This window comes from Micrasema longulum, unplaced genomic scaffold, assembly GCF_059751315.1.
Source record: "Micrasema longulum isolate JH-2025_06_02 unplaced genomic scaffold, ASM5975131v1 h1tg001949l, whole genome shotgun sequence".
In the NCBI taxonomy this organism is placed as follows: domain Eukaryota; kingdom Metazoa; phylum Arthropoda; class Insecta; order Trichoptera; family Brachycentridae; genus Micrasema; species Micrasema longulum.
Genome location: NW_028279123.1, coordinates 206991 through 234254, shown reverse-complemented (window position 1 = coordinate 234254; position 27264 = coordinate 206991). Strand labels below are relative to the sequence as shown.

The 27264-nt window shown below is 33.7% G+C and overlaps 2 protein-coding genes across 3 annotated transcripts in view; one reads left to right on the top strand and one right to left on the bottom strand.

Annotated features, from left to right (window-relative positions):
* Nucleotides 1-1668: 1668 nt before the first annotated feature.
* Nucleotides 1669-10448, bottom strand: e(r) (enhancer of rudimentary). Of its 2 annotated transcripts, none has more exons than XM_088238697.1 (3): nt 10294-10448; nt 5729-5914; nt 1669-4137 (listed from the first exon to the last, which is right to left on the bottom strand). In XM_088238697.1, exons 1-3 carry the CDS (start codon nt 10294-10296, stop codon nt 4015-4017), a joined length of 312 nt encoding a protein of 103 aa, XP_088094823.1. In that variant the 5' UTR covers nt 10297-10448; the 3' UTR covers nt 1669-4014. The 2 variants fall into 2 exon arrangements, with proteins under 2 accessions (XP_088094823.1, XP_088094824.1); XM_088238698.1 differs by lacking the exon at nt 10294-10448 and adding an exon at nt 6855-7351.
* Nucleotides 10449-14868: 4420 nt separating this feature from the next.
* PPP1R15 (Protein phosphatase 1 regulatory subunit 15) overlaps nt 14869-27264 on the top strand; it is a 51023-nt gene continuing 38627 nt past the window's right edge. The window contains exon 1 of the mRNA XM_088238695.1: nt 14869-17712. Within this exon, the coding sequence (XP_088094821.1) occupies nt 15280-17712 (2433 nt within the window). The 5' untranslated portion in view covers nt 14869-15279. The remainder of the gene's footprint in view (nt 17713-27264) is intronic.

Here is a 27264-nt window from a genome sequence, read left to right as displayed (position 1 = left end):
TTAATGAAAGACCCTTGAGATACTACTATTACCTTAGAGTAATAATACACCACTAATAGAGTCGCCCATACCGACAACCATTCTATGATTATTAACCACGAAGCTAGCTACAGTTAACAGCATTACAACGAGCTGTAGGTACTCTGATCGAGAATTTCAAGTGCCTGTTACATGTTGGTTGCTAAACTGAAAATCAAACCAAATTTTGCTCTCTTGTTCTGTGCAATATAGCGAAAGGGCTTCTTGTTAAGCGGTAGCAAATTATTACTTAAAGACTGTCACATTTACATTATGCCATTTCCCCGTAGCATGGAATGCCACATGGGTGAACGAAAATCCTGGCCAGGGTTTGAAAATATGATATTCATAAAAATATCCCGTATACAAATATATTTGTTTTATTGATTAATATAATTTCTAATTTAATTTACACTGGAACCCTGTTTTACAAGTTTTGATATAGTTCAAAAATTAAATTTGAAATATTATAGAACAATTATTTAATAGTAACATAATTGAGGGTCAACAATATTTTGAGTTTGTCCAAATATTTGTAGACAAGGACTGGATTCAACTCCCTGGGGAGCTGTTTATATTAACATATTACAACAGAGATGAACATTTAAGAGAAGGTAATATAGAAGTCTAGGAATCTACAGGGCTTATGACCTGTCAATGGCTGGTTTAAGTGGCCACTTTACACACTGTGTAACATTCACCATTCTGCCCACATTTGCACATCTATATTCCTTCAATTCTTTCATTTGTTGATGTTTGTGAAGTTAAAGAGCTGAAACCTTTATTTATGCGGGTGAGATTCATCTAATTGAATTATTTCACCTACATACTAGATAACGCCTAAAAATGTTATTTTTTCAATTTCTAAACTTCTTCATGGATCAGGTGGATTTATCAACAATATTTCGACTTCGTCCGAATTTTTGTAGACAAGGACTGGAAAAACAAGGACTAGACAAGGACTTGTCTAGTCATTCTGTTAATCTCTAACTGGGGTAGGGGCTCCACCAACCCTCAACTATCAAATCCTACAATTCTACTAAGGACCTCTTCATTCATGATGCGGTGCCTCCAGGAAATTCCAGAATTCATCTAAAGGGAAATTACACTGGCTACGTTTTCCACAGAGGGTGGAATACAAACTCTGTTGGCTTATGTATAAGTCACTGCACGACTCCGCTCCGAAATATCTAAGGGAACTCTGCATTCCAGATGAACTAGCTGAGACGTCTTGCGCTTAGATCAGCTACATCTACGCCGAAAGGAAAATTTATTTTACCTCTACGCAAACAGCGCACTAAATTTGGTGAACGCGCATTTGCGATCGCAGACCCTACGGCATGGAATGCTCTCCCAGCAGAGGCCCGAAACTGTGAGAGTGAAGTGATGTTTCGGAAGAAACTTAAAACCCACTTGTTCTCTAAATCATTTGAATAAATCCTTAGCATGTGATGACAAAGTACATTGTTTTTCTTAAATTAAAAAATAAATAAAACTAAATTGATATCTTTATATAATCACTTTGTAAAGCGCCTTTGAGGTATTATATTATGAAAATGGCGCTATATAAGTTATCCATAATAATAATAATAATAGGGCTATATTTTTTGATACTGGGGGCAAATTAAAAACAATTTTGTAAGTATAATATTTATTGTTTTTTTTTTTTTTTTATAGATTTATAATTTTTCACAGTACGAAAAAATAATCTTCATCAAACATTGGGAGAAAAACAAAAATCGGCTCACGTGTAGACAAAACATTTTTAACAAAAATTATAAATGCATCTCTGGGCCGAAACTGTAATATTGTGGTTTCATGAGAAAAATGACTCAAATAAATGGGGACCCTTCTCAAGGGCAAGTTCCCTGACATTTCAGTAAGTTGACTTGATTTAGCAATAGATGCGATTTTCTTTTAGTACTCATATGTGTGTACTTGTCAGCCTCAAGGTGTAATGGTCAGAGTGTTCGCCTGCCATGCGAGAGGTCTCAGGTTTGATTCCCGACATGGTTGATATGAATTATTAATTTAAAACAGTGGTTTTACACTGGAATATTTCATGGTACCTGAAGCGTAAGACTGATCACCTCACCCCCATGTTACAAAATTGATCAAGATACGCTGCAATTGGTGTACCAATCCAGTGCCCTATGCACCATTAGGTGCGGAAAGTGGATGATGATGTACTAAAGGAATCAGTTGAATTTTTTTGGTATTTTTGATATTTTTTTATCTTTTATACTTTAGAAATTATTTAACTTTAATTTTTATTAACAACTAGCGGACCTGACAGACAAAGTCCTGCCCGAACGTTGGCTTGCCTGCTATTACCTTGGAAAAAGACTTTTCATTGATAAGTATTTCATAAGGAATTCAATCATACACCTAGGTTCTGGTGTATGATTGAATTCCAAAACTAAAAATTGTTCATATTTAATTCTTTCTGCAAATGTCAAACTCTGCTTTTCTCACCAACACGGGTGCACTTTATACGTGAATGCGATTTTCAGGCAAAATTAGCAGTTTAAATGGAGTCCTGGTCCTGACTCTGATGTTTGGGAGCGAAGTATGGACTTTGAAAAACAGTGATGAAAGTAGGCTGAATGCTGTCAAAATGCAATCTTTCAGGCGAATGTGTGGTAAAACTATTTACGATAGAATCACAAATGTCGAGATCCGTACATTATGTAAGGCTGGGATAGGCATTATCGACAAAATCAAGAAAGGAGCTCTGTGCTGGTTTGGACATGTAGAGCAAATGGACAGCGAAAGAACGGCTAAAAATATTTACAATGCGATTGTTGATGGGTGCAGAAAACAAGGAAGACCGAGAAAGACATGGCACTATTAAGTACATCAAATACTTGAAGACAACATGCCAAAAGTCGGAATAATTGGCGCGCCTGCATGAGATGTATGAATGTAGATGAAGCGAGATCTGTACGCAAAGATAGAGTGACGAGGCGTTCTATCGTTGTTGTTGCAGGATGACAGGAATTTGCTCCAAACCAACCAGAAACAATCTGTCAAAGTTAAAAATGAACTATGTGTAATGCTGAGTACCAATGTATACAAAAAAAATGGGACGTACTTAGAGGTTCCAGTAATTAAAAAATAAACTCACCGCTTTTAAATTTCGGTAGGTATGAGTAAAAAATCTTAAAATTTGTATATTTTAATGAACACCCGGGTGACAGAGTAGGGACCTAGGCTTGGAGGGCACGAGTTAATTTACCGTCACAATAGATCTACACAATTCACAGTAATGTCAGGAGCTCGTTAAGCACAGACCCATATCTTAAAGAATAAGTTTACATATAAATCTATTTTTTTCGTATAGCAATATAAAACATTCCGACTTAAAAATGTTAGGACTAAATGAATCAGTTATTGTACAAAATTACTGTCCACTATCCTGGAGGGGGTGTGGCCACAGATTTTTCTCTCCATACGGGCGCTCTATTAGCCAGTGGCGTATTATTACTCTGAGGTATTTTCTCACTATCTAAACATGTTCTTTGAAGATGCTAATCTAATGATCCGTACAATCAAAATGTCAGTTATGTTTCTCTGAGCCTGTATTCTGTCACAATTTCGTTTCGTAAGTTCATTAGTTTCTCATATATTCATCTCACTTTAACATAATCAAAACCATATTTCGCTCTCGTTCTCGCTCATACGATACAAACGAATTTATAAAACGAATTAGTTACAGAACAAGACCCCTGATTCTATTACACCCTATAGAAAGTAATATTATAATTTAAGTCGATGAAAGAATCGAGTCAAATCCCAGAGATTGAAAAAGTACGCATAATTTAAAGAGACACGTGATTTTGTGCAAAATTTATTAAAATGCATACTGTAGATTTGTATCCATCAATAGAACATAAATGCCATGGAATCGGATGTTTGTACGTCGACAATAGGAAAACATATAACAAATGTCACTCATTCACGGAACACTATCGCACAATTAGTTAATAAGTTAGTTTAGTCAGTCTGGCCGGCCGCCTGCCGCAGAAGAACGTAGATCTTCTCCTTGATCCAGTCTTTGTTATATGGCGCGTACGTGTTTGTGGACTTTTGGTATACCAAGCAACTCAGATCTGCCAACTAGAAAATAGATAAATTTAATCATTTATGTTTTTATTTTATTACACACAATTATCAATTCATAAGATACTATTGCGGGGTAATTACTACATCTAGGTTACTTCAAAATCGTCAACCACTCAAACACATCTCTGTATAAGGTGTATAACTTTGCTTCTGCCGTCGTTCTGTAGTTGGCTTTAGCAGAAAATAGTGGACGAAATGAATAGAATTTACTACTTCCATAAAAAAGTGTTCAAACTAAACTACATAATTTTTTTAAATGGTCATTGAAGGCATAATTTTACCAAGAATTCGAAAAAAATACCACAAAATTTGTATTTAGAAATGCTCATATTTCTTTTGGAAAACCAAATTTTAAGCTTCTTCTTTGATGACATTCCTGTTGAATTCGTCATTTGAACAAATTTTACTCAAATACTTTATATGAGTATCAATGTACCTGAGTTTAATCTAAATTTCAAGAGGCGTAATCCGCCACTGGAAAAGTAATTATATTTTAGTTACATAACACTTTTAAGTATATTTTTTATCGTAACAGAAATACCTTAAGAAAATACTTTTCTATCTAATGTTTATTTACTTTTTTTTTTTAATTGTGCGATTTTGAAACAACGGTGTTTTGAAATGGCAAAATCCTATGACTTCCTTACGTTTTATTAGACTACAGCCTCGACTGGAACAGTTTATTGTAATTATTATTTTACCACAATTGTCGCAACGCTTTGCGTAATGGAGGCATAACATAATACACATTTTTATTCATAATCCTTTTACAATACAAACTGTTTCAATTAGGCCTATAACTTAAAAATCGGAATTTTTTAAGAAATTTGACCATTTATTAAAGAATATCTTGTACAATTCTGTCATTCAAAATATTGTCCATCGGAAATTACAACATTTCTCCATCTTTATGGCAATTTGTGGATGCCATCCCAAAAAAACGGGTCATTTTTTTAATCAAAGAACGAATCGAGCCAATTTTCGATGCCTCGGACTAAAGTGAAGCGTATTCCGGAAAGTGCATTCTGCGTCGACTGAAACAAATGGAAATCAGAAGGCGCCAAGTCCGGACTATATGGCGGGTGGGGCAGAACTTCCCATCGTTAATTTATTTTTTTAATACAATGCTTGACATATAAATCAACATAAATATATTAAACCAGCTTTAAAACTAAAATAAACCTAATTATTAAAGACGTTTTTACAAGGTTACATCATTTTGCAAAAACGGAGATGGGACAAATTGATTGAATAAAAAAATTATTCATTTTATGTTGTTCATGAAAAAAGTATAATGTCGTATTTTTTAGTGAATAATTGTCTTAAACACACTATAATAGGCTTGTTTTTGCGTTTTTATATCGATTTTCGGAAACAGAGTTTCATGTTTTCATGAAAAAACTGATAAAATCAATTTGATCAGTACATGATCACTGATCAGTAATTTTCCATCCCTATTGACACTAGTTTGGCGGCTGTCACTTTAATCAAGCTATATTTTAAGGACTATAGTGTCCAATTCCGGTTTTTAAGTTAAAGACCGAATAATATTTCTTTGCTATCCCAAAAGTGGCCCAAAACTTACTTGGTCTATGAAATCGAAGAGTTGTGAAATATCGTATGTGATTGTAGGTGTGTTGGGGTTTCTCCTCTTCAGGTGCTCCTCGTATATCTTGCAGACTCCCTCCATACAGTCGTTCACACTCTCGTAGTCCGAGTAGGTGCGTGTTTCAGGACGCGCACCTGGCTGCACCAGGAGTATCGTGTGAGACTAGAACACAATCATTTTACAAATTATAAAGCGATTATAAACGCTTTCTTTATCATTGAGACGGTGTACTAAACATCCCTACTAACTCTGTCATCTTCGGCATTACGAAGCCGGCTCTGTGGAAATTTCTATACATGTTTTCAGGAAGCTATGGTTATCGATGAAAAAATATGAAATGTTAATAAGTGAGATGGGGATATTGTCAATTATTATTATTATCATGGATAACTTATATACCAGGCGTGTTCGGACTATAGATACCTGTGGATGCGGCGCATCTCTTGAAATTTTAAAAATAATATGAACTTTACAAAAAAAATATTATAAATACGAAATAAAACCTTCAAATATGTATTCCTAAAATTCTCACAGAATGTTTGATTATGTCCAAATGCTTGCAGACTGGCTGGATTTCATCCCTAGGGAGTTGTTCATATTTAAATTTATTTCAACAGAGAGGGAAAAAGTTTTCGAGAAGGGAATATGGAAGTCTAGGCATTTACAGGGCTTATGACCTGTCATTGGCTGGTTTAAGTGGCCACTTTACACACTGTGTTACATTCATTATTCTGCCCATGTTTGAACATCCACATTTCCTCAACTCTTCCATCTGTTGACTTTTGTGAAGTAAAAGAGCTGAAACCTTCATCACGTGGGTGAGATTCATCCGGCTGAACCAAATCACCTACTAGGCAACGCCTGGAAACAATTTTCCAATTTTTATACTTCTTCTTTTACCAGGTAGTAATTCAACAATGTTTGATTATGTCAACAGACAAAACAACACTTAAACCAGCCAATGACAGGTCATAAGCCCTGTAAATGCCTAGACTTCCATATTCCCTTCTCGAAAACTTTTTCCCTCTCTGTTGAAATAAATTTAAATTCTCACAGAATGTTCGGGTGCACGCGATTCAAACAATATCTTCAGTATACATACCTAGCTACATATGCGTATTTCCAATACCAAAGTACGTACTGAATATCTAGGTATCTTGTTCTTGATAGTATTTGTTGTATACGTGGGATGCTGCTTGTCGAGATGCGCTTAGTTCCCATAGCATTTGTCCAAATTTTCGCGCATGCGCTTTAGGTTCATAGGGTTTTAGATTTCTCTTTCGAGACTCGGAGAGATAAGAAGCATCCAACTTGTATAATGCAAAGAAAAAACGACTTTTATAACGTTTATCATAAAGTTTGAAGTGGCGCGTTATTGACACTTGGCCCAAATTTATGAACGATTGTCCCAGGTCTTATTTTAGGTGTTTTGATGTTTATATTGTTATCTCCTTTTCACACCTACTACGGGAACCGTCTTGGAAGACCATCGATGGCGATCTTTCAGCTTTGTTTGGCGGAACTAAGGGGCGCGGGAATTGACGTTGGAGGAAGCGAGAGTGCTGGCTAACGATAAGGTCTCCCGGAAGTGTCTGGTGATGTCCACATGCTTCACTTGAGTGGAAAAAGAAGAAGAAAATCAGAAAATTTACAGCTTCACCTCTAGACGCGCCTGCGCTCCGTCAATTTATTAATTGTCAACTATTAATTATTATCACTCTAATGGACAACTTATATGGCGTATTCAATAATTCTGAATAAACCTACTAAATAAGGAACATGGTGGTTTTTTGTCAGCATCCTTACTGATAAAAGTCACCAAACGCATCTATATAGCGCCATTTTTGTAATATAATACCTCAAGGGCGCTTTACAAAGTGATCATATAAAGATACAAATTTAATTTTAACTTTTTTAATTTAAGAAAAACAATGTACTTTGTCACCACATGCTAAGGATTTATTCAAATGATTTAAAGAACAAGTGGGTTTTAAGTTTTTTCCGAAACATCACTTCGCTCGCACAGTTTCCCACCTCTGCAGGGAGAGCATTCCATGCCGTAGGGCCTGCGACCGCAAATGGGCGTTCGCCGAATTTAGTGCGCTGTTTGCATAGAGGTATAAAAACTTTTCCTTTCGACGTAGATGTAGCTGATCTAAGCGTACGACGTCTGTCAGCTAGTTAATCTGGAATGCAGAGTCCCCTTAGATATTCTGGAGCAGAGTTGTGCAGTGACTTATACGTAAGCCGACAGAGTTTGTAATCCATCCTCTGTGGAAAATGTAGCCAGGGTACTGGACTGAACTTAGAGATTCCAAAAATAAGTCTCGCTGCAGCATTCAATACAAGATAAAACCCTCTAAATGCATTATTGCCTATAGTGAGAAAAATAGGCAAAAACATATCTGGGAATAATTGTTGACAGAAATCCACAATGGGAAGTACAGGTTCAATCGCTGGTTTCCAGATTAAGAAAGCGGTGTCATGTATTCTGCTCACTCGGGGAAGGTTGCACGGCGTCATGAACCCCCTAATAAATGTACAAAAACTAATACTTGATGCTTTGACGGCTCCCAACTTTTCCAACTGAGACACTGTTTCAATCTATGAAGGTACTGGACATTAGACATTCTTTAAAAGAGTCATTGACGCATTTCTGGTCATACGGTTGCAAGAGATCCCAGCAGAATGCTCATACAAGGTTTTCCTGTAATTTCAATTATTTAATACCAAAGACACGTACGATTTCTGCTCAGAGAAATTTCTCTCTTGTGGACCCAGAGTGTTCATTGATGAACATATTAAGTTCTCCAAATCAAAAGCCATTTTCAGCAGAAGTGTACAAGATTGGATTTTGTCTAAGGGATGAGATTATCGTATGAAACTCTGTGAGACTTCGCATAGATTTATATACTATTAAGCGTGTCGTCTAGATGTTCTTTTTAATTGATTTAATAATATTAACTAACTAACTATCACGCCATTTCCCCAGAGGGGTAGGCAGAGAGGATAGAACGCCACACCACTCTGTCCTGGCACACTTCCTTTGCTTCCTTCACATTCATACATCTTCTCATGCACGCACGTCGATTATTCCGACTTTTCACATGACCACTTTCAAGAATTTGTTGTACTTGATCATGCCATGTCTTTCTCGGCCTTCCTCGACTTCTACAACCAGACACATTCGCATCATAAATCTTTTTAGCCGTTCTTTCATCATTCATTCGCTCCACATGACCGAACCATCGCAAAAGACCTTTCTTAATTTTGTCGATAATGCTTAACTCAGCCTTGCATTCTGCTCTAATTTCGACATTAGGGCACCTATCATACATTGTTTTTCCGCACATTCGCCTGAGGGATCGCATTTCAACAGCATTCAGTCTACTTTTGTCCCTTTTTTCCAACTCCATGCTTCGCTTCCATACATTAGGGTTGGTACCAGAACTCCATTATGAACTGCTAATTTAGCCTCTTGCGATAGACACTTATTTGCTACGACAGACTTTAAGGCACCATTAACTCTGTTACCGGCACTAACCCTCCTTTCAATATCCTTGTCCATATTTCCATCACTAGTAAACATACTACCCAGATATACAAATTCTTCAACCTGTTTCAAACTATCTCCATTTACTACAATCTTAATAATAATATTCATTTTTAGTATTCTTTAATAATATGCATGCTTAAAGAATATGGAAAACTGACAGAGAAGAACTTTTGACGTAACACGCGGAGTTATTTCAGAAATGCAAAATATACATAATACAATATATAAAAATATATTTTTTGCTTTGGTTTAATAGTCTATTAACATATTAAAAAAAGCACTGAACTGCCTAATTGTAGGAAAGTTCTTTTCGATACATTTTTTTTAAATAATGGAACACTAAATATACTAATTTATCACACATATAGATTATTTGATGTCCTAACAGAATACCCAAAAATGTCATTTTTTACTATTTGTGTAGTCTTACAAGTTTAGAATAGTGGTTAATGCGTTTGCGTACTATGCATGTGAGCTCAGGTTAAACTTCATCTGTTCCACCCCATTCCTTTCTATAAGATGTTGGCAAATTTAAGAACATGTTTGTTTTTAAAATGAAAAAAAAACAAAACATAAGAATTATTTCTGTTACTACATCATTTTTACACAATACGTAGAATTTAAGAGTTAAAATAAATGTATAATTATTGTAATATTTCATTTTCTGGTTAATTTTTCAACAAAAAATGCCGGAACATCTGTCAAACATTGGTAGTTTCCCGAAAGAAATTTCTAGTAAACGATACAAGATTCTAATAAAACTGTGATTGCATGGAAATGACTATCTGAGTTTAATATTTTCGTGGGTCATATCTAAATCAAAGCGTACTATTTAAAACTAAATCCGCGTAAATATCACGAAGTCTCGCTGACAGGTATAACCTAAATTTTGTTGTTTGAACTGATTAATTGTTAAATTAATAGCAAAAATATCTTAATTTTATGAAATATCAACTTATATTAGAATTGTCTATGTTATTCTCACCATTTTTCAATTAAATATTGCCAATTTAGGTAATATCACTAAATAAACAGTAAAATCAGCGCCGCTTAGTTCTTCGACCATAGATTTTTTTAAATATTTAATCATTTAATCAGAAATCAGTGTTGCCAACTAGTCACGAGCAAATGTCGCTAAACGGAGATTCAAAAGTCGCTAGATCTTAAGATGAATGACGGTAGGGGTGGTGGTGAAGGCAGGGGGGGTTGGTGATGTGAGGGGGGGCAAGGATTTTTGGCGGTAGTTTGCACGATTACTTTAAAGTATAATAAATACTTTTTTAGTATTTAAAAAAATAAAAATATGTTAAGGTTTTTATTTAATATAAATTAAACAGATAAAAGTAGTTAATGTCATAAGTAAAGGAAATTAGAAAAAAAAGTATATTCTCGGTACTACTCATAAAAAAGTTGTAAGTTGCATATGATTATTACCTTAATATTAATAACAAAATATTAAATTATGATGAAATACTCTTAATGAAAAAAAACAGACACCATTTATTATTATATTCACAAATAAAAAAAAAAATACGGAACGCTTTTTCTATGCAAAATAGTGAAAGAGCATCTCTATAGCCATGTGCATTATAACAAAAAGGTATAAATACATAATATATTTTAATACCAGTGTAAAATAGATCAAAATAATTGTCATTTTTGTTAAAAGTATGTACCGTAAGATGGAGTGAAGTGAGCCAAATTTAGGATATTTTCCCCTCATAACTCTGTAAGTTTTTATCCAATTTATTTAATTATTAATTAATATAGATAATACATAACAAATATAATATGAAAATAAACAGGAGCAAAACCAAAGTATTTCATCTCAGTCAATTCCTTTTCCAGTTTCTCGTTCGAATACTCTGCATAATGGGGCCCATCGACCCTCTTCTTGTATACTCTAGGCATGTTTTTAAGGTGGCCCACTTCACCACCTGAAAGTTGCATTTTTATATAATTCCAAATATTTTGACAGTCGTCAAACACATTTGGTTTTTCATGTAGCCACGCAGTAACATGCACATTGCGAACACGCTAAGCCGACAATACCGGTCACAACATAATTAGACTTACCTATGCAGTAGTTATAATATGGCCAACTTTTCTTTCCAGACTTTTAGGCGTCAGAACGAATAGTAAATAACTTTATGAAGTGCCGAGACAAAAACATGTGCATGCGTTTACAAGTTGACAGGCACTGTCAGTTGTCCGCTGACAGACGAACAAGAATCATTGCGACCGTATTTCAAACGTAACAGCTGAAGTGGTCCACTGATGCTTCTGTGGTTCACTTCACCCCATATTACGGTAATTTCACTAAATATCATATAAGCTATGGTTTCCTAAGACAGCGGTACCGTAAGTAATCACATGTCATATTAATGACAAAAATATTTCATTAATAAAATAAACTTGAAATGTCTGTCTTCCCATTCCTTTCTAAATTATAGGCAGTAAATTTCTTTATCACAAATGATTCCGTTTTTACTTTAACTCTTGACAGCTCGCTTAAAAGTCGCTAAAAAAATGAAAAAGTCATTTTCAAAGTCAAAACGTCGCTTAATCTAGCGACAAAGTCGCTAAATTGGCAACACTGTCCAAAATAGACGAGATGCTTAGAAATCTGTGCAATATGTTGCTAGTCGCAAAAAATAATGCACATTGGTTTAAGCTGCTACTTTTGGTGGTCCTCTTCTTTCTTAGCCTTATAGGCGCCAATTGCTGAATAATATGGGCACTGAATTGATACAAAGATTACAGTTGGTACATCATTGAGATATAATATATAGAGATAACACTCCATACAAATGCGAGCTAAAAAAAAGTCCACTAAGGAAAGTGAATGACCAGCGGAGGGAGCAAATGTCGTCACGTCAAATCACGTCGGCTTTGGCAAGGAAAAAAACACGTAGTTTAGTAAAGAGCACGGACCGTTATTGGTCTACTGTATGTTATATTCAGTATGTCGCTCTCTTCCGCATACGCGTAACCTTTGTCGTTTCACAATACGCCCGACTAACTGAGCAGGACAGAGACAGGAGATAATTCATGAATCGGTAACATATTTATAAAACATTTTTCGACATTAAAATACCTATTTTAAACAATTACTACCTATTCATTATAAAAACATTTTTATTGATTATAAAAACCGTTGCTTTTCCAGATCGATTTGTGCAGTATCTTAGCGTACATATAGGCATTTTAGTAATTGCGAGGACATAAATGTTCAAAAGTAGCCGGGGCTTGCTAGCAATAGACTGAAGTTTGTTCTTTCCAACATATGCCAATTGGCCGCAGGTTAAAGGACCATAATTCGAACGCTCATGCTTACTCTAGTTATATACCTCAATGTGGTGTATTGGGTATTCACAAATGGAGCAAATTAGTTTTTAGGAAACCAAAAAAAATCTCCATTGGAAAAATATTTTGGAATAATGATATTTACATCGTCATTAGTATTTTTTTCAAACCCACGATCAAACCAATTCTAATCTATTTACGCACATAGGTTAATGTTGATTGACTCGCTATTCACTATGTAAAATAATATTGTTTTTAAAACAGAGTTATCTATTTTTTATCTCAAAGATCCCAAACAACCATTTTGAACTTTGTAATAATTTTTTTGCTTACCAATAATTTACGTGCGGTCAAGGATTTTGCATTATTTGTTCCTTTGTTTAAAATAAACATATCGAGTATGATACATTAATTTTATTTAAACAGTAAACAACAATAAAAATAAAAATATTTTATTTATATATCATAACTGTTATGATCAAGAAACAAAATAATCAGTAAACCCCAGTGCAATGACCCGTTGAGCATAAATTTATTCAGCTTTATATTTGAGTATTACATTTTTATTTTCATTAATATTTTTAGCTTTATATATATCTATAACTAACTTAGGTATCAAAATATTTACTATTGTATTTATTGAATCGTGAGTTAAAAAAAAATTAACCGCTCTCATTCAAGTTGAAGAAAATCACATGCGTCTTTGTTCTACGATCATAACGAAACATATGCATCGTGCGCACCGCGACGCCGACGCGCCGATAATTGAGACTTTTTTAGCATGTCTACAAAATATTTCTTATTTTTCGCATCTTGCTCCCTTAGAGAGGTAGAAACGTCAAACATAACATTTTAATAATAATATATGTTTGTATGCATAAAAATGTTTTTAAAAAAAAACTTTTATTATTAAATATGTAATTATGCTGTAATTCGGTTAAAAAAACGACCAGACAAACCATCACGCCACTTCACTTTGTCTTTGCATACAGACCTCGCTTCCTCTACTTTCATACATTTTCTCATACACGCGCGCCGATTATGCCGACTTTTGATATGTCCATCTTCAAGTATTTGTTGCATTATGGAATATCTTTCTAAGTCTTTTCCGTTTTCTACATTTATCAACATTCACATCGTCAATCTTTTTGGCCGTCTTTTCGCCATTGGCTCTACATATCAAAAACCAACGCAGCACTTCTTTTTCGTTTTGTTGGATTTAGTTAATGATCCCTGTCTCATTCTAAATATGTATTACGTATCATGTTTTGGTAAAATGCCCCAGTACAAAAAATAAACCTTCATCTATATATTAGACAAAAAATATATTCATCGATTATTTTTAATGGGTATGTAGTATTTTTTTATTACTATGCACCTCTTTATGTAGGTAGTTTGGAATGTTTTTATTGGGGTAAAATAAAATGGATAGGTTAGGCAGGTAAAATTAATAATGGCTTGTGTTGTATTTCTATTTATCTGAGATATCGAAAAATATGAAATATTTTGTGAGTTTTAAAAAAAATTAATCATTTTTTGTCAAATGTCCTAGCTATTATAAAAGGGTTTTAAGTTATAGGAATTACTTATCGAGTTTGGAGTTTTTCAGTAGCATGTAAGTGAATTTAGTTAAAGCAACATAATTAAAAAAATATATTTAACGGAATTATAAATTTATCGTTTCGGTTAGACGAAAAAAGCGGGGAATAAAGTGAAATTGAAACCATAAATTGAAAAATTAAATCAACCGCAAACTACAAAAAATAAAAATAACATTGACGTACAGAGACATCTAGTTATTTTTTATAGAAACAATTTTGGCTGATGCAATACTAAAATGAACAAATATTATAATATAAGGTACTTTACGCAATATCCTTGCGAAAATCCTACGGAAATGTCATGTTTATATTAACGTTTTTCATTATCCTAAAATAAAGTTCTACGTCATCTTTCCAGATCACTATTCTAGGAATTTCCACTATTAATCATTAGCTGCGCAATATCCTACTTTTCTTGATTCAAGTGTGTTAGTATTGCCAGAATAATAATTACTTATACCTTTTACCCATCCAACGTGTATTCATCGAGATTTTACAAGAATTAACCCAAAAAAGCCAAGTTTTAAAGAAAGAAATGATCAAAAATAATTTTTAGATGCCATTTTTGTACTTTTAGTTTTTTTTTAAATGTTTTCTTTTCGTTTTAAAAAAGTTATAAAAATACATACAAAAGTAAGGAATTTTTATTTGAGTCTGGCAGCCCTAAAAACGTAAACAATTTGACATTATCCCAAAATGGCTGAAAGAACAAACTGAGAAAAGTATTATTCTCGCGCCAATTGTCAAAATAATGGAGTATCTTTGTGAAAAACGTCTTAACAGTGTAAATAAATTGATCCGAGTATCCAGAGTGAATTTGAAAAAGTGTTCCGTCGCCCGCAGTACTCTCGAAAACCAAAAGAATCGCGTCAATATCGCAGCTGGAAGGTTTCGTAAGAAGTGCTTTATCAAGACTCCGACCTTGGATTTGAAAGACACTCGCGGAATTATCCATCGGAGCGGTTTGTCGAGAACATTTCGAGGATCATGAGGAAGCCGAATCCACGATGACCTGATAACCGCGCCCGTGTAAATACAGACTATAGATTAGAAACGAAAATACAATGGAGTTTAACAATTTTAGACGGCACAATGCTCGTTTCTACGGAACCAGAGCCCAAAGTTCATTTAACAACGACCAGAGTGAGATGTCAAAATTAACAGAAAATTTAATACAAAATAAAATGTCGGGCACGGATGCCCTGACCGGATTGAACAGTTTGTTCGGGAGCGCCCCGATCGTCTCTGACAAGACATTCAAGACCTACGAACCTCGAGAAGCCGATCTCTGTTCTATCGCCAAAAGAAGAGAGTCTGTTCCTTTAGTATTTCCTCAGCGGGTCTCCCCTTTCCACATCGTGTACGAATCTCCAATTGAGGATTTACAGCAAAATCTTACGTATAGAGACAGAGTGATTTTCCCCATTAATGCGATGGTAAGGAGCTTCTTCAACACAGTCAGTAGCTTGTTTCCGAAGTACAAATCTCAAGAGGATTCTGTAGATCCCGATACCTGGGCTCACAACGGCGTCCCTAAGAGCAAGTCAGACGGAGACATAGTAGCCGAGACCCATAATTCAAGCCAGCGGATGAGCGGAACGGATATAATGTGTTCCGTCGATAAAAAACATCTCTTGGACTCGTGCCAAGACTATCCCGGTCCGAACGATAACATTTCATTTAATAAATTCACAAAAAGCTTGTCCCACGACGAAAATTGTAACGGAAAAGTTGAAGATCGCCAGTTTCTCGTCGATGATCAAGTGACGAGTGGTGTCGCAGGCTCGAACATCGATTGTTACGAGACCGTACCGGAAAATAATCAACATCCAAAAAGTGATAGTTTAATTTCTAGCAGAGACGAAGTTGATTTTAGTTCTGGTTTTATTTCCCCTTCGTTTCGCTGGCAGCAATCCACCGACGATATATCTGATTCCGTTCCTAAGTTGGATGTTGAGACTGAGCCGTCTTCCTCGGATGATTTTACCATGGAATCCTCCGAGTCTCTTGTCAAACCGAAAACCAGTCGGTTTTTACAAGCCGTACGGCAGCAGAGAGCAGCTGAAGAAAAGGCTAAAAGTGATGAAAAATCTGCCGAAGAAAGTGTGGATTATGTTTCTACATGCGAAGACAAATTAGCCAAATTAAAAGCCCTACTTTCAAAGTCTAAAGTGAACAAATCTTGCGATCATTCTATTAAAGAAAATTCTAATGTTGTCAGTGTCGATGTGGTGGTCGATGGATTTACAATCGATGAAACTGTCGATGAAAAAATAGCGGATAAAAACATAGTGGATGAAAAAATAGCAGATAAAAAAACAGTGGATGAAAAAATAACTGATGAAAACATAGTGGATGAAAAAATAGCTGATGAAAACATAGTGGATGAAAAAATAGTGGATGAAAACGTAGTGGATGAAAAAAAAGCGGATAAAAAAATAGTGTGTGAAAAAATAGCTGATGAAAAAATGGCACTCGAAGAAAATATAACTAAAGAAAAGTTAGTCGATGAAGAAGTTTCGGGTGAAATAAGTGTTGATATTATAAACTCCGTCAATGTAGAAGATAAAATAGAACCCAGCGCTGTTTCTGCGTTAGAATCAGCACTTATTCAAAATACATCTATTCCTAAACGATTGTCCCCTTCTAAAGATCGATCTCCTCCTGCGGAGAAAGCTTCTAAGAGACACGATACGAAGCATAACGATCGCAAGAAGAGACGCAACAAAGAACGCACCAATATAAAAAGAGATTTGAATGAATGTTTGGACATGGATCGCGATGACAAGTCTCCTATTTACTTTACGCCTCCTGAACCGAAGCAAACAAGAAATAAGAAATTGAGACGGCAGAAGAAGGCGGCGAAGAAATCCAAGCTGCAAGAACTAGGTATGAAAGACAACATCAAAGTTAAGAAGTCGCCGTTCGGAAGATGCGTTTCGTTCATTTCGAACTTGCAACTTTCGCCCAATTACATTTGCCGCGGTACGAACCCAGCACTGTCCAGCACCGAATCCGACGACTGCCTCGGCTTCGACGAAGTCAAAGGCCGCTTTAAAAAACAGACTTCGGAGTGCGAAAGCGACGATTCATTCATCATCGTGTTCTCGGACACCAAAGACCAGTCGAAGAGTGACGACGACGAAGCCAAGCCCGTGCAAAAAATCAGAACGCCACGCGCCCGAGTGTCGTCGGAATGCGATTCGGAGGACTCGTTTGTCATCCATTTCGAGACCGATGAGAGTGGAGCCGATTGCTATGGAAACGACGAAGTGTACTCCGATTCCGACTCTTCGTCGGACAGTGACAGCGATGATCCGATGACCGAGTCTTCCGGGTACAGAGACGAATGTGATAATGTTATGAATGATAGTTTCAATGTTGAGTTCAGCGATGGTGTCATGGAGAGTGAAAAGTGTCTCGAAGAAAACGTGCTTCGTAGTTGTATCAAAAGGAGATATTCCCCGCGGTTGACGGCTAAGAGGCAACAGAGAAAGGTAAACACACTTTTAGTATTTCATTTTATATTTAAAGTATTTTATTACAGAAATCATAGTCTTTTGCAAAGAAACAAGGTGTACTTGAATATAAGGTTTAAAAATGAGACCAATCACAGATTTCTCGGTTATATTATGATGGTTACAAAAGAAGGAAAGTGACGCTAAAAATCAAACATGGCTGTGTCCATTGTAAATGAAACTTGGTAAATTAGCATTTTCTCTCGGAGATGGCTATGTTCAAACTGAATATAATATAAAACAAAAGCAGTCATATTAAGCAAAAATTACAGTGGCTGGAAATAGACACATTTATTTTTTAACATGGTGCCCGTTTGGCACCCCTGCTTTTCAATTTGTTTATTGATGATGTTGCTAAATCATTCTCTAGCTCTCGCTTTTGGCTCTTCGCGGGCGACAACAAAATTCTCAAAATAAGTCAAACTTTACAAGACTGTTTTCTTCTTCAATCAGACATTAACTCTTTTAACCGATGGTGTTAAGTCAATAAATTAGAACTAAATATTAAAAAATGCAAAATAATGTCATTTCATAGAACAAAACAACCGATTTCCTTCAAGTACCTAGAAAACTCCAAAATCGATGTAGTTAAGTCCATCAGAGATTTATGAGTTGTTTTGGACTATAAACTGACCTACAACGAGCATATAGATAATACAGTAAATAAATCACTGAAATTACTTTGCTTCATTAACAGAATATCATTTGATTTTACAAATGTCCGTGCAATCAAAACTCTTTATTGCTCAACTGTTTGCCCTCTTCTAGAATATGCCTCCTAGAATAGTGGTCTAGTCTCCATTCTATGTCAATCGCATAAATCACATTGAATCAGTCCAACATCGCTTGCCTCGAAAAGTAGCGTGGATGCTTGGACTAGAGAGGTAATTATTCTTATGCTGATATAGAGTCAATGTTAAATATTTCTAGTCTACAAAAACTTATAAATGGACAATGTTCGTTAATAAATTAAAAAACATAATGGAAAAGTGGAAATAGCTATAATTTTAATAATTTAACATGTGTTTAATGTACATAGATTTATATTTCAAGGCATAAGTATAAAACAAATAAAATTACAATTTAATTTAAATGTTTAAAATGGTAAAGCAATAATTCAAGGTTCAAGGTTCAATAGTTCAAGGTACTTTTTTCAGTAACACGACAGATGTCGATATACGATTCTCTTCCTACTGGCACCACATTAGAGATGGGACAAATTGATCAATGTAAATTGATCGAATAAAAAAATAATTCATTTGATGTTGTTCATGAAAAAAGTGTAAATCACTTATTTTTTGGTGAACAATTGTGTTAAACACACTATAATAGGCTCGTTTTTGCGTTTTTTTTAAATATAATTTTTCGGAAACAGTGTTTCATGATTGCATGAAATAACTGATAAAAGCGATTTGATCAGTGATCAGTAATTTCCCATCAGTAATGAAATTAGTTTGACAGCTGTCATTCTAATCAAGCTATATTTTAAGGTCTTCAATGGAGAAAGGGAATAAAGAGAGAGGAGAGGAGGATAGATTAAAGATGAGACAGGAGATGTTTCTTTATTCATGATTTGAATAGAGATAGTGTAGAAGAATGTGTAGTTTTAGCTTAGTAAGAATGTTTTTTAAAAAAAATATTTTTTACTAATATAAACTTTTACACATTTAAAATTTCAATTTTCTTATTTTGACAAAAACTAAAATCCCACTAAGCCACTTTCTGTTGCTGGTGGAGATTTATTTTTTTAATACGAACTTATATAATATTGTCAAAATGTATGAAAACAATTCATTTACAGATATAATTAACAGCCGGAAAGATCAGTAATATACATGCATGTACAAATATATATATATTTTTTTTAAATACAAGAAAATATATAAAAAATTTAATATTTACACATAGGCTACTATTTAAATATATAAACTTTTGATTGAGTAGCCACTCTTTAATTGAATGTAATTTTAAGTACAGAATTGTAAAGCACCCTTGAGGTGATTTAAAAAAAAAATGGCGCTATATAAATCGGACAAATATGATTATATTACAGTGAACAGAAGCGAGAAGGTGCAATCCTTTCCGCTGTTTAATTTTGAGCTATTTCAAGCTATGATTGGAAATTTTTTGAACACTAGTGGATTCGGTAAGAGTTGTTAACATAATGTGAATTTTAAAATATAAAAGCAGATTTACATTTTTTATTTAAAAAATAATATTTGATTTCAACAATACTAATTTTGAGTATGTTCAAAGGTATAACGACAATGCTTAATTTCACTTTCTAGGGAATTATTGAGATTTAAGTTTTATTGCAACAGAGAGTTTATGATCTCTTAAGTATTGGCGATTCAAGTAACTGGTATGAAAATAAAGATAAAAATTGACTATTTCTTTTTTTTAAAAGAGGGAAAACATTTTTGAGAAGGAAATATGGAAGTCTGGGCATTTACACGGCTTATGACTTGCCATTGGGTGGTTTTAGTGGCTAAGGTGCTTGACCCTCGCACGGAAGGTCGAGGAACACAACAATTTAAAGATATTTTCTCAAGCTTGGGTATCCCAAGCTGCAATTCATCACTATTCTTCTAAGTTAAAGAACTCACACGAGAGGTAGTATCATACATGATAAATATAGTGCAGGCAATTAATAAATAAATAATATACAAGGTTTATATTTCAAAAAGTGGATTTTTCTGCAATTAAATATCTTAGAACTTAACTAAACTATTGGGATCAGGAGGGATATATTAATGTGGGCTAATCAGGAACTTCTCAGCATTTGCTCACGTGGAAAGAAAATTCCAAAAAAAAAAAAAAAATTCTTCTAAGTTAATGAGTACTTTCCGATGCTTAACTCATTTTGACTATAAATCCAGTATTTGTCTGCAAAAATTTGGACACTCAAAATGGAAATGGAATGAGCATATAACTTCGTTAACATTTGACCAAATAAACGTTAGGTTTTTGAAGAATGTGAAGTCGTTTTGAGTGCAAAATACTGCACAAAGAAATGTAAAGAATCACTTTAGCCTGTTTTCTTAGTACAGATGTTCGCCAGTACATCGGCAGTGTTTGCAATCGTAGAACAAATATTCTGCCAAACGAGATTATAAATATGCATATAAATCATTATATAATAATTGAAAACAGATTGATTTAGCACACAATCCCTGGGCCCCGATTGCAATGGGAAGTTAACATTTATCTTCAATTCTTTCTACAAAGTATAATTAAGTTTCTGTATGAAAAGCAGAATATGCATACAATTTTTTCTTCTAAACATGTTCAATCTCCTTTTTGTTCTACAAGTTCTAGGACCAACTATCACATGCACTCGCCTATCCCTAGGCTCCATAGATATGGCAATCAGTATGAGGACAAGGCTGATATATTTGGTTCTGGACTTGATAGTTATAAAACGAGTCTGATTTTTTTTTCTCTCGCAATGTTATTCTTAAACTTTTCTTTATATTTAAAAATGTTTTTCCTTTTTTTGTTTTTTCATATTTATGTATTTATTTCGTTAATATTTTTGGTTGCTTATGTGTATTAACCTACTTGTTACTATTGTTATAGTTATGCAATTTTATAATTTTTTGTTATGTATTTATATATGTTTTTTTTTTCATATTTATGTTCAATATATGTGAAAGGCAATTTATGCCGTTTATGTAAAAATAAATAAATAAATAGGTTACCTACGATGATACTTTAAATGTTCATGCAAATATACACTTTTTTTGTATTTATTTTTATTTGGTAAACATGAACAGAAAATAAAAAATAATGGAACCCACTAAACCGCTTTACCGGCTTGTCAGCAGGTTTCTTATTTTTCCTTTACAAAGAAAAACGTTGGAGAAATTATATAAATTAAAAAAGTAATATAAACATTATTAAGAACTAAAAGCATACGTATTTTTTTCACGAAATTCAAATAGATGACTGTTAACATAAAATAATAATCAATATAAAGCCTTGTTATATATTAGCCATTTAATGATTTTTTGCTTATAAGTTTTGTCAACATTTTCTTTTAAGATCTGCTTAGGCATCTTATTGAAAATTTTAGGAATTGTATAATGAAGTGTTCTTTGGCCATACTTGTTTACAAACCTCGGTACTGACAAGCTTTCACGTTGTGCTAACCTTGTATTATGTGTGTATTTTCAGTAGCTCAATCGCAAATAACTATCGACGTGCTTAAAAACATGCTAAGCATTTGAGCAATCACAATTCACAATAATGAACATGCTTAAGTTATCGCAGTCATAAGTCAACGCGTGTGTTATCTCTAAGTCAACGCTCGTGTCAGTTTGTTTCATGTCTTTGAAATAAATACAGTTCACTGGCGAAATATCCAAAAATCATTTCTATATAACAGACCTAAACTATACAACCTGATAGCGTGTGTTTGGAAATCTGATAAACCATCAGTATTGAAAAAAAATAACAAATTGTTTGACAGACATTGGAAGAAAGGAATCTGAGAATTTATTGAGGATGTTAATCTAAATATTATGCTATCCCACTTAATCATTTATAAATTTATTGTATTTTTGTATGTGTGTATATATATGTATATATATGTACATATATGTATATGCATATAAATGTATATATATGTATGTATATGCATATAAAGGTATATATGTATGTATATGCATATATATGTGTGTATGTGTATGTATATATGTATGTATGTGTATATGTATGTATGTATGTATGTATTATGTATGCGTGTATGTGTATATACTTATATATTTAATTTAATTTTTACATTTAACGTAAACTGTACTTTTTTTTCCTTTTGGGCTATAACTGTTTTTCTGTTTCTTCAATATTATTTTTATTTATAGGAAACATATTCGACAACCATATTTGCCGCAACAAATCGGTTTCTTAGAACAGGCATTTGCCCAAATAGGAACCGATTGCAACATTAGGCATACTAATATTTCTGGCTTGCCGACCCTTCATATACTGAGCCTACTCCTAGTACAAGCAGAATTTGCCAGAGTGTTTTTTGTGCCATTTTTGTAACAATTTATGTATAAACTAATAAATACATTTGCAAAATAGTAAGGAGTATCTAATACAAAAAAGTGAAAATTTTATTACAATTACTATGGCGACTGCTTTTCTTGACATTAGGCTTGTCGACCCCCGTCTAAATGCAATAAATAGCATGATAAATAATAAATAAATAAAAATAGCTGTTTTGGAATATTTCCATATTCGCACCGGTGAAATTCAAATATGTGATTGCGCAGCAGGATTATACGTCGCGAAACGTAAATATTTTGACATTTAATATTAGGTGTTCACGAATGTTCCATTGTGATCGCGAATCCGATAAACAACTATGGTGAGAAATTGTTATCATGTCGCTTATTAAAACGTCGATATTTATTTGTGATTGAGCTACTGGTAGTTACTATAGAATCTATATCTTCGTACACAAATATCGGTTTTTCTCTATGCTCTCGAAGGTAACTCTGTTAATTTCCTATTGTAATCTGGGCCCTGGCCCCCATTACAGCGGAAAATTTACAGAGTTTAGTATCTTCAATTTTCTATTAGTAATATAGAATTTTCCGCATGATAATTTAATATTCATATATGCGTTAAAATTTGAAGCGTCATCGCCGGAAACTTGTAAATAAACGTGTCTAAAAATATTTTTATGTAAATGTTTCATTTCTCGTACAGAAAATTTAATTTGACTTAATGGACAACTGAAGATGTACTAGGCCCAGTGCCGCGATTACGAACGCCATCTTCACCTGTACATATCGAGACGTCGACTTAACTTCTGTACTATCTCTGTCTACCTCGATATGTTCTATCGAATTGGCACCTCGACGTCATATGATCGAATCCGACCAATGAATTACCCCGAAATTTAGTCCGCGTTATTACTTCATAAAAATTTAAAATAGTTCTCATTTATATTTAAAATAGGCTTTTGTGAAAAAAAGTGGCCACTTCAAAGCGATTGACTCCAATAAATCCCAATTCAAACAAAAAATGCTCGCTTGAAAATGATTTTTATACTATGACTTTTGACAATTACCAAGACGGTATTCTTAACGACCGTCTGTCTTTATCTACCGAGCGATTACAAAAGCTAAAAGGATCTACGATGCGAATGTTGATGGATGCAGAAAACGAGAAAGACCGAAGAAGACATGGCACGATCAAGTCCATCAAATACCTAAAGATGACATGTCAAGAGTAGAAATAATCGGCTTGCGTGCATGAGAAGATTTATGAATGCAGAAGAAGCGAGGTCTGTATGCAAAGATAGAGTGATATGGCGTTCAATCCTCTCTGCCTACCCCTACGGAGAAACGGCGTGATGGTTTGTTTGCGATAAAAAAGCTGGCTCCTTTAACGTATCGATACGTACACTCAGAAAGATGGTAAAACAGATGGAAAAAGTATAACTAAATTTATTTTTTATAGTAGGAACAGTTTTACGCCCATATTCTCTTATATGTTAATAGGGCAGACTCTAGCCATATTTTTTGTGCAATTAGATGTTCTTTTTCAAAACTGACAGTAATGTCAAAATTTAATTCGACTTAAAAATTGATCTATTTATTTCACATAAAACATTATATTTTTTATATTTTTAATAGACTTTTAAGAAAAAAAGTGCCAACTTCAGAATGATTAAAATTAAAAAATTAATCGTGATTACAGGGAAAATTGCTGTGGAATATTTTTTTGACACTTATAATGCGTATCGAGGAGTACTAGGTACAAACCGATGCACTTACATCAAAACTTGATGGTAGGGGGGATCGGTAGTGTATCTTCGTAATCGCTCTAGAGAATTTATTTTCACCTATACCGTCGTGGTGAATGTATGACATCCTTAAGCTTCCCTTCATAATCGTGGCCCCGGATCATTCGCCACGTTATTTCAATTCTCCAAATTATTACAAAAACTTTTTTTAAACGAAATAATTTAGCTAGTCAAGGTTAGTAGCTTAAGGAAGAAATTTATTGAGTGAATTTATAACCGTTTTCCCAACTGATACGCAATATACATACTCGTATATTAAGATCAATGATTATTTAGAAAATTTACTGTGGCATTTAATTCGATATTTTTTAGCTAAACATTGAGTGTAACATAAATAGCCAATAAAAAAATATTTTTAGTTTTTTTGTATCCAAGGACGTCAATGCATTTACGCAGTATTAAAGACTTTAAATAATTCAATCAAGAGTAACTATCGAGTCGAAAACACTCGTTCAGAGTTCTACGTCACACAACTGTATTCTTCATTCTTTTCCTGGACACAGGAACATCTTCAAACAGCAATACGAAATGCGAAGTTGGAAAATCGGAATAACTTCCGTAAATATAAAGGCGCGATTACATCGTTGTGGAGTGGTGTGTTGGGGATCTATCTGGCGCGTATCGCGTCTATGGGTGTTGTATGGACAGACTTACATTGCTCTATAGTAGAAGCTTCGACCGGAGTCGTCTGGTTCTGAGAATTACGAATGATTTATTATCCTCTTAAACCTGAAGAATATTGTAAAATTTTGAATGAATTGTTATTTCAACAAATCACAACAGGGATGGATAACGTTTTAACGAAGGGAATATGGAAGTTTAGGCATTTACGTGTACACCAATAAAATAAATAAATAAATTACTCTTACGGGATTTAAAAATTTATAAATATTTATTTATTTATTAATATACACGGCACGCAGTGCCTTTTACCTTAAAAATACACACATTTAAAATAATATAAAGTATATGTATTTTTTTTTTTATTTGCAAGTTTCTAAGTGCCTAACAATTGTTAATTACTTTTATTTTGATACTGATAATGTACTCAATCGATATCTTACACAACTGTGGAAAATTTTTATTGACTGTTTTCACAATTTTCATTCATATGTATTGTTATTTTTTTATACAATATATGTAAAAACTGTTGTTTTTTTCCCAAATAAAAATAAATAAATAAATAAACATTTTGATATAATGTCAAAAATTTAAAAATTATATTGAAAAGTATTATTTTACATAAATACTATATATAACACAGCATTATCGTATAAAGAACATATTTAGATATAAAAAAATTATTGAGCAATGTGTGCAGATAAAAATTTAAAAGAAAAATATTTATTTTTTTTCTTTAAGAGGTCCAAAATATAAAAGTATATTAAATACAATAAAATTATTTTGTCACAAAAAAAATCAAAAAAATAGTAATAAAAAAATAATAAAAAAAAGTATACACGTAAATATGGTACACAATAGTACCCATATAAAAGTAAACATAAAAAGCACTATCATCTAAAAATACAAATTACCGTTCACTATCTTTGAATTGATTAAATAGAGTTGATTAATATAAACAATAATTTATGTGAAAAATATTTATATAAATACACTTACCCATAAATATATAAATTACTTACGCATTTGAATATGGTTTCTGGGCCCCGATTATAACGGAAAGTAACATTTATCTTCAATTTTATCTACAAAGTAAAATTATGTTTTCTGTATGAAAAGCAGAATATGCACATTGAGATATATAACTAGAGTAAGCCCGAGCGTTCGAAATATGGTCCCTCCACCTGCGGCCAATTGGCATATGTTTGATAGAACGGACTTTAGTCTAGTGCGAGCAGTCCCCGGCTACTTGTGAACTTTTGTCTCCTCGCGATTACTAAAATGCCTATATGTACTCTAAGATACTGCACAAATCGATCTGGAAAAGCGATAGTATAACATTTCACCGGTAATTAATGTTCTCATCTTAATCAATACTTGTTTAAAAATAGCTATTTTCACGTCAAAAATGTCAATTATCTCCTGTCTGTGTCCTGCTTAGTTAGTCGGGCGTATAGTGAAACGACAAACGAAGGTGGCGCGTATGCGGAAGGGAGCGACATACTGAATAGACCTTACAGTAGACCGATGTGAACAGTCCGTGCTTTTTACTGTACTACGTGTTTTGCTTACCAAAGTCGACGTGATATGACGTGCGACTCTTGGTCCCTCTGCTGGTCATTCCCTTTATTTGGGGACGACTTTTCAGCTCGGATTTGTATGGAGTGTCATCACTATATGTTATATCTCGATGAATATAATAATAATAATAATCATGGTTTATTAACAAAAAAATACAATTTCTTTATCTACTACTACTTAGGTAATAGATTTCTCTGGATTATGCCTAGTCTGCCTAACTAGGTACAACCTGTTTTAAAGCAGACATTTTTATGCAAAAATAAACAATAACATAATTACATACTAGTTAATTTAATATAAAGTTATACAATATATAGGTATACCTATACCATTTATTATTTTAGAATGTTCTTGAGTAAGTTTTCCGATTTTTCTCTACCTAAATCCCGAAACCATTTTTTTTACTAATTTAATTAATTGAATTCGGGTCATGGTTTTGTAATGTTCGGGTAACATATTGAATATTTTAGGGCCCAGAAACCTGAAATTTCTTTGCCCGAATTCAGAGTTTG